At 38.6% G+C, this 18,512-nt stretch overlaps 1 protein-coding gene across 1 annotated transcript in view; it reads right to left on the bottom strand.

Annotated features, from left to right (window-relative positions):
* The window catches only part of CCDC175 (coiled-coil domain containing 175), a 118,057-nt gene that overhangs the window by 21,001 nt on the left and 78,544 nt on the right, over nucleotides 1–18,512 (bottom strand). Inside the window, exons 14-16 of the mRNA XM_069091733.1 lie at nucleotides 17,640–17,771; nucleotides 8,950–9,088; nucleotides 5,716–5,795 (exon numbers count right to left, since the gene is read on the bottom strand). Of these exons, the coding sequence (XP_068947834.1) occupies nucleotides 5,716–5,795; nucleotides 8,950–9,088; nucleotides 17,640–17,771 (351 nt within the window). The remainder of the gene's footprint in view (nucleotides 1–5,715; nucleotides 5,796–8,949; nucleotides 9,089–17,639; nucleotides 17,772–18,512) is intronic.

Below are 18,512 nucleotides of genomic sequence, written 5' to 3'. Positions count from 1 at the left end.
TGATGGGGGAGGGGGAGGGGTTTATGGGCGGTGCCATGGTTGCTTTGAATGAATATGTATAAGCTTGATGGGGTGATCTCCATATAAGGCCATGGGGTGATCACCATATAAGGCTATAAATGTAAGACTGCGATATGATTGGCTCGGACTCGCTATATATTTTCTTGTGTGAGAGGGCTCTCTCTCTCTCTCCGCCATGTAACTGTTGAAGAATAAACCACCCCGCTTCACTCCTCCGCCTTCTGTCTGGTGTTTTTTCCCCGTGAGGGGCCGGTGACGACCGAAGACCCGGGATGGGTAAGTGAGAGGGCCGTGGGGCTAGTCGTCTAAATCTGTTGTGAGGGCAAACGCCCGCAACACCTAAGCCCAGTGCTTAGTCCACTGAGACATTAAGCTAAGTCCATAGCTAGGGAGAAGAAATCTCATGACTCCTAATTCAGTCCTATTGCCTCTACACCAAGCCATCAACAGGTGACATGCAACTGTGTCGGTTCTTGAGTCAACTGGTAAAAAATAAGCAATCTTACAGTATATTCAACCTCAAAATGGTGGGATTAAGTGGGATTTGGAGAAGTTGTGTGGAACTGAGCACTAAATTACCTGTCCCTTTTAATCTATTCCTTTGTTGTTGAATCATTTCGGTTGTGTCTGACTCCTTGTGACCCCATTTGGGGTTTTCTTGGCAAAGATACTGGAGTGGTTTTACATTTCCTTCTCCAACTCATTTTATAGATGAGAAAACTGAGGCAAATAGGGTTAAGTGACTTGTCTAGTGTCACACAGTTAGTAAGTGTCTGAGGCCAGATTGGCACTCAGGTCTTCTTGACTCTAGGTCTGGTATTCTATCCACTGAGCCCCCTACTCCCTACACTGAGCAACCTACTCCCATTCCCCTGAAAATCATACACATGGGAGTAGAAATAGGACCTCCACATGGCTCTGGCTCTCACCACCTCCAATCCATGTAAAAGGGTACTCTGAACAAACTTTGGAGATACAGAACCCACACAATGACACAGAGAAGCTAACCTCCCACTAAGGATAGCCTGGCAGGCCGGCAGGAATCAGCCAGCACAGTGCTCTGGGAGCTGACCCTAGCCCTGCTGAGAATGAGGCTTTAGCCCCAGGATGGGCCTGACCAGCCACTGGCTGGAAGGACTTCAGATCACCAGAAGCTGTGGCGATTTCCAGAATTTTCAACACATAGATGCTAAGGACAAAGTGAGAGGTCAGTGCAGTGTGGACTTTGGGACCCAGTAGTTGGGAGTGCATCAACTTTTGCCCCTGGGGCAGGAATCCACTGAGGGCTGCCATGTGGCAGCTTCAGCTCCTGGCTTGCAGAGTGTAGGGGGACCAAGCGACCAGTCTGAGGGATAATCACTCTTGCTTTAACCTGCTTGGATCTGGATTGCAGTCTAGGGTGGATGTCCTGGGTGTGTGACCAGCTTGCCAGAGCATGTGGAGGCTTCAGAGAAGGCACCCAACTAATACCTCCAACAGCTGAGAAAACCCAGCATTTAGTATGAAGTTCCCCTGTCTGGTAGCAGAGTCCTACTGTGGCAAAAAGCTCAAAAGTCAAGTAATTAGGTGGCAACATGACCAGGCAAAGGAAACAAAGCAAACAGAAGGAAGACAGGGAAGTCAGAACTCCTGCACCAAAAGCTTCAAAGGAAAATATGAGCTGTTTACAGGCCACAGAGGATCTTAAGAAGCAGATAAAGAGAAGTGGAGGAAAAATTGGGAAGAGAAATGAGAATGATGCAAGAAAATTGCAAAATGAGAGTCAACACCCTGACTGAGGAAAATCATACCTTAAAAAAGACTAACTCAAACGGCAAAAAAAAAAAAAAAAATTTCCCCAAAGGCAACGAGGAGAAGAATGCCTTAAAAAGCCAAATTTGCCAGATGGAAAAAGAATCTCAAAAGCTCAATGAGGAGAATCATTCCTTCAGAATTAGATTGGAGCAAATGGAAGCTAATGACTTTATGAGAAATCAAGATACTGTTAAACAGATCCAAACAAATGAAAGAATAGAAGAAATTGTGAAACAAATGAAAGAATAGAAGAAATTGTGAAATTTCTCATTGGGAAAACCACTGACCTGGAAAATAGATCCAGGATAGATAATTTAAAAATTATTGGACTACCTGAAAGCCATGATCAAATAAAGAACGTAGAAATCATCCTTCAAGAAATTCTCAAGGAAAACTGCCCTGATGCTTTAGAATCTGAGGGCAAAATAGAGGTTGAAAGAATCCACCGATCACTTCCTGAAAAAGATTCCAAAAAGAAAACTCCTAGGAATATTATAGCCAGTTTCTGAAATTCCCAGATCAAAGAGAGAATATTACAAGCAGCCAGCAAAGAAACAATTTGAATATTGTGGAAACACAATCAGGATAACTCAGGATCTGGCAGCTTCTATACTGAAGGATCGAAGGGCTTGGAATATGATATTCCAGAGGTCAAAGGAGCTGGGATTAAAACCAAGAATCACCTACCCAGCAAAACTGAGTATCATGTTTCAGGGGAAAATATGGTCATTCAGTGGAATAGAGGACTTTCAAGCATTCTTGATGAAAAAACCAGAGTTGAATAGAAAATTTGACATTCTACATTATCTACAAGAAGCAAGAGAAGCATAAGAAGGTAAACAGGGAAAAGAAATCATAAGGAACTTATCAAAGTTTAACTATTTACATTTCTACATGGAAAAATTATCATTGTAACTGATGAAACTTTTCTCAGTATGGAAATAGTTGAAGGGAATATATATGTCTATATCGGAGGGTATACGGGCATATGAATACATATGGGAATGTGTGTATATATGTTTACAGGTAGACATAGATAGAGGGCACAAGACCAATTTAATAGGAAGGGCTGATACTTAAAAGGCAAAATTAAGAGGTGAGAGAGGAATATAATGAGAGGAGATGGGGACAGACAGAATGGAGTAAACTATCTCTATAGAAGAGGCAAGGGAAAATGGTTACAATGGAGGGGAAGACTAGGAAGGCAAAAGGGAATGGGTCAACCTTATTCTCATTGAATTTGGTTTGGGGAAGGAATGAAATACACAATAAATAGGATATCTCACCTTACAGAAGAGTAGGGGGGAAGGGGATGAGAGGGGCGATGATGGAAGGGAGGGAAGGCTGGGGCGGGGGAAGGGAAGTTAGAAGCACCCACTTTTGAAAAGTGACAGGATCAAAGTAGAGAATAGAACAAGTGGGAAGTGGGATAGGAGGGAGGGAAATATAGTCATTCTTTTACAATATATCTACTATGTTAATGTTTTGCATTAGCTACACATGTACAACCTATACTGAACTGCTTATCTTCCCAGTAAGGGTGGGTGACAAGGGAGGAAGGGAATGAATCTGGAATTCTAAGTTTTAAAATCAAATGTTTAATATATATATGTATGTGTATATATATATATACACACATACATACATACATATATATATATATATATATATATATATACTATTATTAATACTATTTTACATGTAATTGGGAAATAAGATATACAGGCACTGGGGCATAGAGATCCACCATGCCCTACTGGAAAAGTCGAAGGGGGTATAGGAGAAGATATAGGAGAGAGCAGATTGGAGGAGGATACATCCAGTGGGATGAATGATTAAATCAGAAGTAAATAAAGCATTTGAAAAATAAAAAAAAAAGTATGTGCATCTGGGTTCAAAAAAATAATAATAGATCAAGAAAATCACACACATATGTGTATATATGTATGTACATATGTGTATAAATATATATATATATATTAATATTATACCATCATTGTGTAAAAACAGTACAGTAATATCCTACTTATTTGGAGGTCAGTCTTTTGATCGTACCAACACAGAGACATTAATAGGAAGTGATAAAGACCTTTCTGTTCCCAAAATGATTTTCACAAATATCTCTTCATTAAAGTAACATCCTTATCCACTTAATCAAAGCTTTACTGATTCCTATATAACAAATACTCTTTAATAAGTGTAAATGGTGATGTCCCTTGAGGAGGGGTTACAGTAAACTTAGATCAAAGCAATTTAATTCAGGGCATCAAAAATTGGCCTCAGAATCAAAAAGATTTTGCCACTTATTGACTGAGCAACCAAAGCTAGGCAAATCACTTAATGTCTTCATGCCCCCAGGCTGATCTTTAAGACTATATCTTAAAGCACAGGTGACAATTTTCCTTCATAAAGAAAGTTTTCTCAACTACAGTTCCTCATCTGAATGAAATTACGGATTCAGAATAAAAATGAAAAGGAGAAAATGAACAATGACAACCCAAACCAATCGAAAACTTGTTTTACATGGATTCTGGCCTCATATTGTATGAGAAACAACAAATTAAAGATCCTAAGAGGTAGGTAAGTGGTGTAGTGGACAGAATACCTGGTTTGGAATGAAGACTTATCTCCATGAGTTCAGATTCAGCCTTAGACACTAGCTGTGAGATCAGGGACAAGTCACTTAACCCTGTTTGCCCCAGTTTCCTCATCTGTAAAATGAGCCAGAGAAGGAAATGGCAAACAGCTACAAATAACAAACCCAAATGAGGTTTGACCAAATGGCGTCATGAAGAGTCAGAGACACTGAAACAAGTCATTTGATCTTAACAATTGTTTTGTTTTGTGGCCAAGAAAACCCCAAATGGGTTTGACCAAATGGAGTCATGAAGAGTTAGACACAGACACAACAACAGAAAAGATCCTGAGAAGTATGCTTTCAGAGACAGAAATGATGACTTCAGAAGTGACATCTGACAAACTGACCATAAGTGAGGAGAATGGGAAGACTAAAAAGTCATTATAGACCTATATTGCTATTCAGGACAATAATGAGTATTCATAATGAAATCCTCAATTTGTCAAGAAACCGTTAGACTGTGTTCAGTGTTCTCTGTTCTGGAGGATTTGTAAAGTGCACAATGAATACAGAAAAATTTTCTATAAAAATAAAAAGCTTCAATACTTAAAGTGGTGTTATAGGAATGTAAATTTTTAAGATCTTCCCTGCCCCTAGGGTAAGTGCACCTGAACTGTGGTGGGAGGCTTGTTTTTCAAGACTGCCCACACCTTGGTGCTTTGTGATTGGGTAGTGGGTCAAGAGGGTTGTTACATTCTCTGAGCCAGGAGAAGGCTATATAAGCCCTGATGGGAGGCTTTGCTTTGGGGCTCACTTTGCGAAGTGTTGTGTGATTTGACCAGATGAGACTCTGGGCAGCTGTTGAGAGCCCCCTGGCTTTGAAAACCCAGATGTTGATGCTTCCCTCTCTGGTAACTGGAATTAGGTATGGATGTATGTAATGGTTGGACACTTTGGAAGCCTGTCTGCTGAAATATTCTTGTAACTTATGCTTGTAACCTTTGTATACTCTGAAGTTTGGGGTGCTGACCTTTTTTCCCTGAACTAGGTAAACGATATACATTTGATTTATTAAAGTAAGCTTGTTAACCCATTTTGAGTTGCTTTCCTTTAGAAAAGCAGATCTAAAAACCTGTGTTGGCAACCACCCTGGGGATGGTGGGGTGCTTGCTGCTACAAGTGGCAAAACAGTTATTTGGAAAATTCACTTTTGTGCATTATTTACTTCCTTGATGATGTTGGGGGAAAAAAATAAGATGCTACAGTACTTCATTTTACCAGTATCTCTACAGAAAGAGGATATAAGTCAATTAAAATATTACCCTATCATTTTGGTATCTTGATGCTTCCTTTTTCATCAAAACAATGCCATATTTCAGTGACTCCTGTTCACGATTCTGTGCTATTAAAAACAAAGAAACCACAAACAGAAATCTACTCATACAGTTATTTATGTATGTTATGCACTAAATATGCCAGTTTCATTACTGTATGACAACTAGGGAACTCTGGGTACTGAGGCAGCCTTTTTAATATTTTTTTCTTAGTTATTATCATTTGTCCTATTTTCACATCCCTTTCTCTTCTTTCTACTGCCTTGTTTACTCTGTTTGTATTAACAGTTGTCTCTTTTTTCCTCCTTTAATGATCATCAAGGCTGAACTTATTGTGATATTTGCACCTAACATCGAAGTTCTAACCAATCATTTTCTGTGACATAAACCTACAATAAGGAGGGTGTAAAGGAATATCTTTCATTTCCTTTGTATAAGTTCAGGGAAGTAGGGAGCCCTCTAGTGGGATGGAGATAAAAAGTACTCATGGATTCTCTGAAATTGAGCAGGATGTTCCTTCAGCTGCAAGGTGGTACTGTGGGTGAGAGTGCTGGATTTGAAGTTTCAGACTGTCATTAAAATCCTGCCTCAGACATTTCACTAGCTGGGTGGCCCAGCACAAATCATTTAACCTCTCAGTCTTCTCATCTATAAAATGGGAACAATAATAGCACCTACCTTGCAGGGTTGTTGTGAGGATCAAATGAGACAATATACGTACAACAGGGCTTTGCAAACCTTAAAGTGCCAAGTAAATGCTAAGTGCCATCTAAGGCAGGATCTACTTCCAGCTGACTAAATAAAGATATTTTTTTTGTGTTAAGGGTCTGAGGCTGGATTTGAACTTAGGTGCTCCTGAAGCTAGAACCAGTGCTCCATTCACTGTGCCACCCCTAAATAAAGATTTATATGAGAAGCTGAAACTCAAACGAAAAGGAGAAACTTGATTAGAATCTCAATTAGAAACTCTTCAATGGAATGCTAAAAATTCATAATTCTTGGCATCCATCACTGAACCCAGTTTGGATTTTTGCAGATTTAAACCTGAACATATTGGATTAATTTCATGTGCTGGATTATCTTTTTTCTTTTTTCTTTATTTTTTTTTCATCCCTGTTTCCACATGTACCCTTTCACCACTCTTGCCCCAGATGAAAACTCTGCTCTAATTATAGCCATTTCTCTGATACCCACACTAAGGCCTTCAATGTAGTCCTCAGGAAAGGATCTGTCCTCCCCATTAAAATAACCCAAGACTTTAGGGAAGGGAACAAGCATTTATTAAACATCTACTATGTACCAAACTAGGGTGCACAGTGAATAGACTGCTGGGCCTAGAATCAGGAAAACCTGAATTTAAATCTGTCCTCAAACACTTAATAAATATGTTAACCTGGGCAAATCACTTAACCCTGTTTGCCTCAGTTTCCTCATCTGAAAATGAGCTGAAGAAGGAAATGGAAAGCCACTCCAGTATCTTTGCCAAGAAAACCCCAAAGCAGTGTTATGAAGACACAGGCAAGTGTTAGACATGACTGAAAACAACAACATGTGCCAGGGATTGTGCTAAGAACTGTACAACTTTTACATAATTTTATCCTCACAGTAACCCAGTGAAGGAGGTGCTATTTTCTCCATTTTACAGTTGAAGAAACTGAGGCAGACAGAGAAGTGACTTGCCTGAAGTCACACAGATGGTGTCTGAAGTCAGAATGGAAATTAGGTCTTCCTGATTCCAGACCCAGCAATCTCTCTATTGTGACACCTAACTGCCTTTTAAGTTTCAGAATGACTTTTTAGTATGTATTTAAAATAATCATTTGCACAAAGGGTGATGTTTTATGAAATGTGAAAAGTCAAGTCAAAAATAAGATAACTTACAATGTCATGAGTAAAAATGAAAATGTTTTTTAAATGAAATAAATAAATTTTAAATAAAGGAACACATTGTACCTTTAGGAGATGGAGAAGAGGAAGCTGACAAAAGATAACTATAAAGAATTTTTTTTTTTAATTTTTAAGCAATCGGGGTTAAGTAACTTGCTCAAGGTTACACAGCCAGTTATTTCTGGGTGTGGTGCTGAGTGTCTGAGCCCGGGATTCGATCTCCAGGTCATCCCAACCCTGGAACCGGTGCTCTTATTCGCTGAGCCACCTGGCCACCCCTAAGCAATTGGGGTTAAGTAACTTGCTCAAGGTTACACGGCCAGGTGTTTCTGGGTGGGTGGTCTTACTACCTGGCCGCCCCAAAGGATTTATTTTAAATTCTTTTTTTAAAGTAAAACAAACACTGGAATCCACAACATTAAGAAGAGGGATTAGAAGAGATTGACAAGAAATGAAGTTATAGTCAGCTCTTTTAGTGCTGGCTAAGAATTGGAAATTGGGGGATGTCCATTAATTGTGGAATGACTGAACAAGTTGTGGTATATGTTTGTGATGGAATGCTACTATGGTTTAAGAAAAATCTGGAAAGACTTACATGAACTGATGCAGACTGAAGCAAGCAGAACCAGGAGAATATTGTATACAATAACAGCAATACTGTATGATGAATAACTATCATAATGATAACTTAGCTATTTATTCTCAGCAATAAAAAAACAAAGATTATCCCAAAGGACTCAATGAAAAATGCTATCTGCTTCCAGAGAAAGAACTGCTCTCTCTCTCTCTCTCATTCTTTCTGTTTGTCTTTCTTTCTTTCCTTTTTGTGTGTGGGAGCTTTCTTGTGCACAGTGAATAGAGCACCGACTTTGGATCAGGAGGACCTGAGTTCAAATCCAGTCTCAGACACTTGACACACTTACTACCTGTGTGACCTTGGGCAAGTCACTTAACCCCAATTGCCTTGCCTTCTCCCCTCAAAAAGAAAGTAAGAAAGAAAGCAAGCTATAGTTGTAGATGTGGATAAATACTTTTATAATCACTGGAAGACTTTTATTGTATGCCTTCATGAGTTGCATCCTGAATACTTAAAGAAATTCAGCCATGATATGATCACTACCTATAGTTTTAGAAAATTTTAAAAATTCACATACTTGCTTATGAACCACTTGCCCCTTAGACATCACTGTTGATTGCTACCATAATTCTAACCTAATTCTTGTGCTAATTTACTTCATTTCTGATTTATAACCAATGGAATCTGTGCCCTCCCCTCGTCTACAAGAGAAGCAGCAAGGAACTTGATTATTGAAACGGTAAACGCGTCATATGTACCTGAAACATGACATTTGAGGGTTTCATACTCTTTGGTATTTTCTTCATACTCATCCTCGATCGCTTTCACTTTGGGAACATATGTTTCCAATTCATCTTCCTTTTCTTTGACCTTTTCAGCATATACAATATATTCTTCCTTTAAAAAAATGATTTGAGATATGACTTTGGCAAAGTTCATCACCTCCCTAGTTATACATTTCCTGAAGTATAAAATGAAGGGGTTAGTCTAGGTGGTATTCAGCAAAGCTGGGTCATAGGGCATTAAACTTTAGAAAGACAAAAAAATATCAATCATATCTAATTTAAAATTTGTTATTTAAAATATGCTTTAAATATTCAGGTTCATGGGACACATTTAAATGACTAATCTGAAAATTAATGGCTTTTCAGCTTTTAAAAATGACCATCTTGTAAACAAGTGATTGATAATTGTGATGGAATACCTCTGTGCCATGAGAAATGATGAGCTAGTTTATTTTTTAAAACCATGGAAAGACTTGCATGAAATAATGAAAAGTAATAAGCAGAACCAAGAGAAAATTTTATATATAGTAGCAGCAATATTGTTCAAAAATAATTGTGAATGACTAAATTATTCTGAGTATATAAATACTCAAATCAACTACAAAGGAACAATGAAGGAAGATGCTATTCACATCTAGGGAAAGAATTGATAAATGTATGTATAATATGGTTTTACATATATTTATAAATGTGCCAAATAGTAACCATTTCTATTACAGGGGAAGTAGAGAGAGAGGGAGACAGGAACTTAAAATGTAACAAAAAGATAAATTTTAAATAAATCATCACCTAAAGCAGTAGCAAAACAGGATACATAGAAATTCTGATGATGTAAACTTAAATAAAAAAAAAGGAAAGTGAAAAATTAGGTACAACTAGGGGTATACTGGTAAATATTTAACAACTGGCTCTTCAAAAAATTATATATACATGACACTTTTAAAAAAGTCTTATTGATATCTTCCATTATTTTACATCATCATAGTCTTCCCCAGAATGCCTTTCCAACTGGCTCTCAGAGAGTCACTTCATCCATATAACAAATACTATTTTTAAAGACAAAAAGGAAAAAAAGGAAAGAAAAAAGAAGAGGAAAAAATTAACACATCTGGTTAACACATTGAAAACATGTGCAATGTACAATAATTGTGGCCCTCCCACCTCTGTGAAGGTCTGGCTTGGAATTGTTTTCTCATACTTCTTCAAGTCCTGCTTGATCTTGTAATTTTTTTATATTTACTTTTGATTTGGGGGGCAGTATCTTTCCATTTACATTGTTGTAGTTAGTATGTATATCATTTTCTTGGCTCTGCTTACTTAACTTTCCATCAGTTTGTAGATCTTTTCATGCTTCTTTGTATCCATTGTATCATATCTTATAATATAGCAATATTTCATTATATTCATGTACCACAATTTATTTAGTCATTCCTCAATCACTGGGCATCTACTTTGTTTCCAGTTCTTTACTATCACAAAAAAATGCTGCTATAAATACTTTGGTGCATATGGAGATTTTTTTTCTCATTGATGGTTTCCTTGGCATATAAGCCCAGTAATAGAATCTCTGGTTCAAAGGGTATGGGTCTTTAGTCACCTTATTTGCATAAATTCCAAATTGCTTTCTAAAATTTCACAGCTACCATTTCACAGCTCCAAACTCCTCTAACATTGAGGGCAAATTGTAATTTCTCTGTCATGTCTTTCAATATGCAGAGTGTGAGGTATAATCTCAGAGCCGTTTTGATTTGCTTTTCTCTTATTTACTAGTTATTTGGAGCATTTTTTCACATGGCTGTGAATATTTTGCAATTCTTTTGACACTGTTTTGTTCATATCCTTTCACCACTTATTTAAAGGGGAATCGTTATTAGAGATTCCTCTTTTCCATTATGCTTCAGTACCAGAAAAATGCCAATTCCTGCTGGTGACAGAGGACCACTGCCCCGTGGCAGGACCCCACCCCCTTCCTACCTCCCTGATTATGTAGCCCACTTCTGACCAATACCCCTCCCTGTGGTGGCCTTCCTTTTTTATTTGCCTCAAAAGCTCCTCCCTTGGTCCAGGTCCTGAGGTAGAAGTTCAAGTAGTCTTTGCAAATATCAGATTCCCACAGACAACACCCAACGTTGTTATCATTTCCCACCACAGAAGATCTCCTTCCACCTATCTGAGCATTCTTCAGTAGAATCTCCTTCCCACCACCAAAACAAAGCCTCTTTTCCCCTCCCCTTTCTAATTCTTATCCCCCTGTTACTCATTCACTTCCCTGTAGGGTTTTCTCTTCCTTGGAGACCACAGCGATCAACTTGCCCTCAAATCCCCTTGATTTGACCTGGGCACAGCATACATCCCTCCCCTCTCGTTCCCTGCACCCTCCCAATTTGTAACATATTTTGACAAAAGACATCTATGAGTAGGGTTTAACAAGGTTCTATCCATAATACTCCAGGCATCTCTACCTTTCCACCTGAAATTCCTTCACCTGACTTCTGCCTTCACTCTTATCTCTTTGTGTAGACTTGGAAAGAAGGATCTTACTCATCTCTCTGATGTCACTATGCTGCTATTGCTCTCCTTAGCTGATACATTCGTTCATCCCTCCATTTCTGATGTCTGGGGTTCTAGAGAAGCAAGTAATCTCTACATGTCTTGTTTCCTTTCTAAGGATGTTTAGAATGCTTCTTCATTATCAAACACCAATCTTTTTTTCATTTATGGTTATCCTCATATTTGTAGTAGAAGGCATCCTGGGCTGCCTTCTGAACTCCATTGCTCCTTGGAATGCATTATTCCATTTTCTTTTGCGTTTTCTGGTGGGTGAAGTCCTATATTATTAGAATTTCCTTTCCTTTGTATTTGAAAGTCTTACTTCTAGTCATTTGCAAAATTTGTTACATTGATAGAATTGTTCAATTTAACCAGTATGATGCTTGCAGTTTGGAGTTTGTAGCCTTGGGTTTTTTCCTAGAGGCAACCTTTGCATTCTTTCAACTGATATTTCCTTTTCTGTGTTCAGAAGTTCTAGACAATCTTCATGTGTTACTTCTTGCATCATAGTGTAAGAATGAAGATCATTGTATCTCATTTTGCTACCACAGATGTCCTAGAGAAATGGTAAACACCACAGGCTATTGGAAGCTTATGATAAACTTACATACCCTGTTTTGCAAGGATGGTGATCAAGCACATCACAGTCTAAAGAGAGCTAGAAAGATTGGACTGTGACAAATGGCTCAAACCTGAGGGGTCATGCCCTACTCACCAATGCCTCACTACTACTCATGCTTAATTAACCTTAGGTACATTAACTTACCCACCTTAAGGTGGAGCTTTCCACCATGTTCTGATCATGGGACATTTGACCAGGGAGGGGAGAACACACTAAGGAGGGAATGTAGTGGGAGTATAAGGAAAAGTGTAACCTGGAGGAGTCTGAACCAATCCTGATTCTGACGGGAAGAGTATGACTACACTAATAGTATTTAAGCTTGCTCTTTTCTGTACTAGTGTGTGCTCTTTGGGAGCAGCGCACCCACTTTCTCAGGAGAAGTGAAATAAATGCCTTCATCCGCCCACTCTGTTTCTGAGTTCTTTCCATGAGAATGTGTCTACAATGTGGATTATCCTGAACCCTCACAACCAGGGAAGCAGTGGGCTGCAGCAGCATGCCCAGCTTTGCTCCCTGAGCTTGCCTGGTAAGTCCTGTGATCCCCACAAGTGTGTTTCTCACAGTAGTATCTAGGTTTTTTAAATTGTCATGTTCTGGGTGACTTACGATCTTTAGGTTATTTCTGCATATCTTATCTTCAACATCAGTATATTTTGCTTGAACTGAGAACATGTTTTCTTTTAATGTTACTGCTTTTTCTTTTTCTTATTCTAGATTGTCCTTCATTTCTTTGTATTATCTATCAGTTGTCCTCTTTTTTATTTCTTTGATGAGATTTGCCATTACAGATTCAAGTTTTTCTATATTACCAATTATTTCTACTGTAAAGGTAAAAAATTCTGCCCTTGTAGTTTCCATTTTTCTTTTAATCTACTTAGGAGCAGCATCTTGTGGTGTCATGTTCACTTCAAATTCCACAGATTCCTCAAATTCTCTTCAAATTCAAAATCCTCAGTTTCATTAAGTGTTGTAATTTTCTTTTCCAGTTCACAGAGTTCATGGAGACCTGAATTTATTTACTAAACCTGGAAGCCATATTACCTTCGCTATTTATGTTTTCCCTGTTGATTTACCTGTTCATGATCAAAGTCTTTAAGCTTTCTTCCTCCTAAGATCTTTAGTAATTTCAATCTTTACCCTCTATTGTTCATTTTTTGACTTTCTCTTTTTTTCCTTAGTTGTGCTGATTTATTTTTTATTTTTTAAATTCAAATGCTTTATTAACTTCTAGTTTACATCACTCATTTCTGAAAGGTTTTGAGTTACAAATTTTCTCCCTGTTTTTCCCCTGCTCACCACCCCAAAATAGTGATCCCACTGGATATCCCCTCCTCCAATCTGCTGTCTCCCATATCTTCTCCCATACCCCTTCTGATTTTCCATTAGGGCATGGTGGATCTCTATGCCCCAGTGCCTGTATATCTTATTTCCCAATTACATGTAAAATAATGTTAATAATAGTATATGTATATATATATATATATATATAAAACATTTGATTTTAAAACTTTGAATTCCAGATTCAATCCCTTCCTCCCTTCTCACCCACCCTTACTGGGAAGATAAGCAATTCAGTATAGGTTGTACATCTGTAGTTATGCAAAACATTTCCATAATGGATATATTGTAAAAGAATGACTATATTTCCCTCCCTCCTATTCCACCTCCCACTTGTTCTATTGTGTACTTTGATACTGTCCCTTTTCAAAAGTGGGTGCTTCCAACTTCCCTCCCCCCCAACCTGCCCTCCCTTCCATTATCCCCCCTCTCATCCCCTTCCCCCCTACTCTCCTGTAAGGTGAGATACCCTATTTAGTGTGTATGTCATTCCCTCCCTAAGCCAAATTCAATAAGAGTAAGGTTGACCCATTCCCTTTTGCCTTCCTATTCTTCCCCTCCATTGTAACCATTTTCCCTTGCCTCTTCTATGGGAGATAATTTACCCCATTCTGTCTCTCCCCTTCTCCTCTCATTATATTCCTCTCTCACCTCTTAATTTCACCTTTTAAGTATCATCCCTTCTTATCAAATTGGTCCTGTGCCCTCTATCTATGTATACCTGTACACATATATATGTATTCATATGCCCATATACCCTCCTATATAAAAATATATATGTATGTGTATGTGTGTGTGTATCCACACACACACATACACAATTCTATTCCCTTCAACTATTCTTATACTAAGAGAAGTTTCATCAATTACAATTATCATTTTTCCATGTAGGGATGTAAATAGTTCAACTTTGATAAGTTCCTTATGATTTCTTTTCCCTGTTTATCTTCTCAAGCTTCTCTTGCTTCTTGCATATGAATGTCAAATTATCTATTCAACTCTGTTTTTTTCATCAAGAATGCTCTATTCCACGGAATGACCATATTTTCCCCTGAAACATGATACTCAGTTTTGCTGGGTAGGTGATTCTTGGTTTTAATCCTAGCTTATTCCAAGCCCTTCAATCCCTCAGTGTAGAAGCTGACAGATCCTGTGTTTTCCTGATTGTTTTCCCACAATATTCTAATTGTTTCTTCCTGGCTGCTTATAATATTTTCTCCTTGAACTGTGAATTCCAGAATCTGGCTATAATATTCCTAGGAGTTTTCTTTTTGGGATCTTTTTCAGGAGGTAATCGATGGAGTCTTTCAACCTCTATTTTGCCTTCTGGTTCTAAAACATCAGGGCAATTTTCCTTGAGAATTTCTTGAAGGATGATTTCCAGGTTCTTTTTTCAATCATGGCTTTCAGGTAGTCCAATAATTTTTAAATTATCTCTCCTGAATCTATTTTCCAGGTCCGTGGTTTTCCCAATGTGATATTTCACATTGCCTTCTATTTTTTCATTTGTTTGGATCTGTTGAATAGTATCTTGATTTCTCATAAAGTCACTAGGTTGCATTTGCTCCAATCTAATTCTGAAAGAATGATTCTCTTCAGTGAGCTTTTGAGATTCTTTTTCCATCTGGCAAATTTGGCTTTTTGAGTCATTCTTCTCCTCATTCCCTATTGAACCTCTTTTGTCATTTTAATTAGTCTATTTTTTGAGGTGTTATTTTCTTCAGTCAGGTTGTTGACTCTCATTTCATAATTTTCTTGCATCATTCTCATTTTTCTTCCCAATTTTTCCTCCAATTCTCTTATTTGGTTATCAAAATCCTTTTTAAGCTCCTCTGTGGCCTGTAACCAGATCATATTTTTCTTGGAAGCTTTTGGTGCAGGAGTTCTGACTTTGCTGTCTTCCTCCTGTTCCATGCTTTGATCCTTTTTGTCCCCAAAATAGGAGTGTAAAGTTGTATTGCTCTGTTTGCTTTGCTTCCTTTGCCTACTCATGTTGCCATGCAATTACTTGACTTTTGGGCTTTTTGCCACAGTAGGACTCTGCTACCAGAGAGGGGAGCTTCATTCCAAATACTGGGGTTTTCTCAGCTGCCAAAGGTATTAGTTGCATGCCCTCTCTGAAGCCTCCACACACTCTGCCATGCTGGTTGCACACCCCAGGACCTCCACCCTAGACTGTAATCCAGATCCAAGCAGGTTAAAGCAACAATGATTATCCCTCAGACTTGATGCTTGGTCCACCTACAGTCTGCACTCCAGGAGCTGAAGGTGCCCCATGGCTGCAGCTGCCTGGCCTCTGAGCCTCAGCTGCTTTCACCCCATTAGCAAAGGCCGACCCTGCTCCCAACTACTGAATCCCAAAGTCCACACTGCACTGACCTCTCACTTTGTCCTTAGCATCTATGTGTTGATAATTCTGGAAACTGCCACAGCTGTTGATGATCTGAAGACCTTCTAGCTGGTGGTTGGTCAGGACCACCCTGAGGTTAAAACCTCTGGCTCGAGCTGGGCTGGGCTCCCAGAGCACTGGGCTGGCCACTTCCTACAGGCCTGCCAGGCTGTCCTCAGTTGGAGGTTAGCTTCTGTGTCATTTTGTGGGTTCTATAGCTCTAAAGTTTCTTCAGAGTCACCTTTTACATGAATTGGAGGAGGTGGGAGCCATAGGCCCCTCCCCCCTCTCTTTTGATAGTGTTTTCCCTGGGGACTGGATCTTAGAGGATCTCAGCCTTCTCCTACACTAGGCAATTCACTATTCACCAGCCCAGATCTCTGCCCCAAATGGCTCTTTGGGAGACAGAACTGTATGCAGCTGGATTCTGGACTCTTTCCCTCAGGTTTTTTGGAATGTTAGTGTGTCCTGTGCCTTTTCCTCTCTTTTTCAATTCCCTGGTCTAGCATATTAGAATGCTACAATACTGGTGCTCTTATAGAGAGGGGTTTATTGCTCTTATTTGGAGTTTGGATCTCTGAGACTCTTGGACAAGATGAGGGTGTGGAGGAGAATGTCAGAGTGTAGAGCAGGACAACATATCATACAGGCCACCCCAGCTCACCAAAGGATTTCAGGATAGTCTGCAAAAAATGTAGGGTTGGCATTGCACACTCTCTGATTTGTCATGTGACCTGTGGCAACCAACCATTGTCTAGCCTATCTGATGCCTGAAGAAGTTTATAAATTGTGCGGGTCTGGTGTAAAATCAAGCTCCATTTGAAGCCCAGACACATATCTTGCTTCTTTGCTTCTGTTTCTCCACTTTCCTGCAGATATCTTTTGTTGTATAGGATGCTGGCCATTGAGGCCCCAGCAAATTTCTGTAGCCTGGATCTCCACAACACTAGAAATAAGCAGGCATAGTAAGTGTAGGATTGGGTTTTGTGGCAAGCCCATGGATCAGGGGGGCTAGTGACCCATTACTAGCTGTAATGTGGTGGGCATGTGAGAAGGGTGTTGATTTAGCTCAACTACCAGTTCATGTTCTTTTTCTTTTCTTTCTCCCCTCCTCCTTCCTTCTTTTTTTTTTGCTTTCTTTTTCTTCCTCCCTTCCCTCTCCTCCCCTCCCCTCCCCTCTCCTCTCCTCTCTTCTTCTCTCCTCTCCTGTCCTCTCCTCTCCTCTTCAGAAAAAATAAAATTTTCCCTTGCAAAGAGTGGGAGATTGACAAAATGTAAAATCATGTTTAAAATTAGAAAAAAATAAATAAAAGTTATCTATTATTATGGGCATGATAGAAAACAACTGTCTTATGAATCTAAAAGATCATCAAGGATAGTTATTGAATTGAGGAATGTTAAATGATCTCAACATATCCATGAAAACATCTAACAGAAGGAATGTATTAAGGTTGAGTTTTTCTCTACTGAATCAGATGCTTTTTTTTTGGAATTATTCACAAGTTAATCCAGTGGAATCTTATATTCACAGTACCTTTCCATCAGTTATATGATTGTGAAAACTTGAACCACTGCAGAATGCTATTTGAGAAACCATGGCTGATCTCTTCTCATATTTTCATCAAGAATATTCTTGACAGAGATTTTATATGGAGGAGAAAGTGGTGTGAGAGCTAATAGTTTTTGACATCTTTTTGAAATCCAATAAAGGTAACATTAGGAGAACAAATTTCAAAATTTTTTTTCATTTAAAATGACATTTACCTCCATTACTTTTAATTCTTCAATTACTTCCTGCTCAATTTGTGAAAATATTTCCTCTTCTTCTTTTAATTGTTCAGAAAGTTCTTCTATTTTTTCTTCATGTTCAACAATCTTTTCATCACAAGCAATACTCTAATTATCGAAGTAAAACAAAAAGAGAGATCTGTTACTCTTTCTTAGTAGCCAGGTTCTACTTTCCAACAGACACACAATTGTCTTTCCTCAAATGAACTTCTCATTTCTATTATCATCAATAAATCAATCCAACATTTATTAAGCACATACTACATGTCAGGTACTTTGTTGGGGGCTAAGTATACAAAGACAAATATGAAATATTCCTTGCACTTAAGCAACTCACACACATATATAAGTATATAAAATAAATACAGAAAATATACATAAAATTTATGCAAGGTAATTTTTTTTTGGTGGGTACAAAAGGGAGGAGGCACTAAAAGCTGGACAATTGGGAAAGATTATCTCATGAAGGAGATGATATTTGAGATAAACTTTTAGAGGAACTAGGAATTCTGAGAAATGGAGGTGAGAAGGGGGCACTTTTTAGATTTCGGAAAGGACAACATTTACAAAGGCACAGACACGGGATATATAATATCCTTTTTGTCTATCACAGATTCCCAAAGTGGGTAATACTGCCCCCTGGGGGGGAAGAATGATGAGGGGTGGGTGGGGGTGGTAATAGCCTCAGGTGCAATTGGGGGTGTATTGAATAAAAACAAGGGAGTGGTGAAAGCATAAGGAAAGAAGAGAAGAAAAAAAAATTTTTTTAAAGCAATTGGGGTTAAGTAACTTGCTCAAGGTTACATGGCCAGTTATTTCTGGGTGTGGTGCTAAGTATCTGAGCCCAGA

Source organism: Petaurus breviceps, unplaced genomic scaffold, assembly GCF_028583685.1.
Source record: "Petaurus breviceps papuanus isolate PSGF00001 unplaced genomic scaffold, PetGlider_PUasm1.0 189, whole genome shotgun sequence".
NCBI classification, from domain to species: domain Eukaryota; kingdom Metazoa; phylum Chordata; class Mammalia; order Diprotodontia; family Petauridae; genus Petaurus; species Petaurus breviceps.
This window is presented reverse-complemented; position numbering and strand designations above follow the sequence as displayed.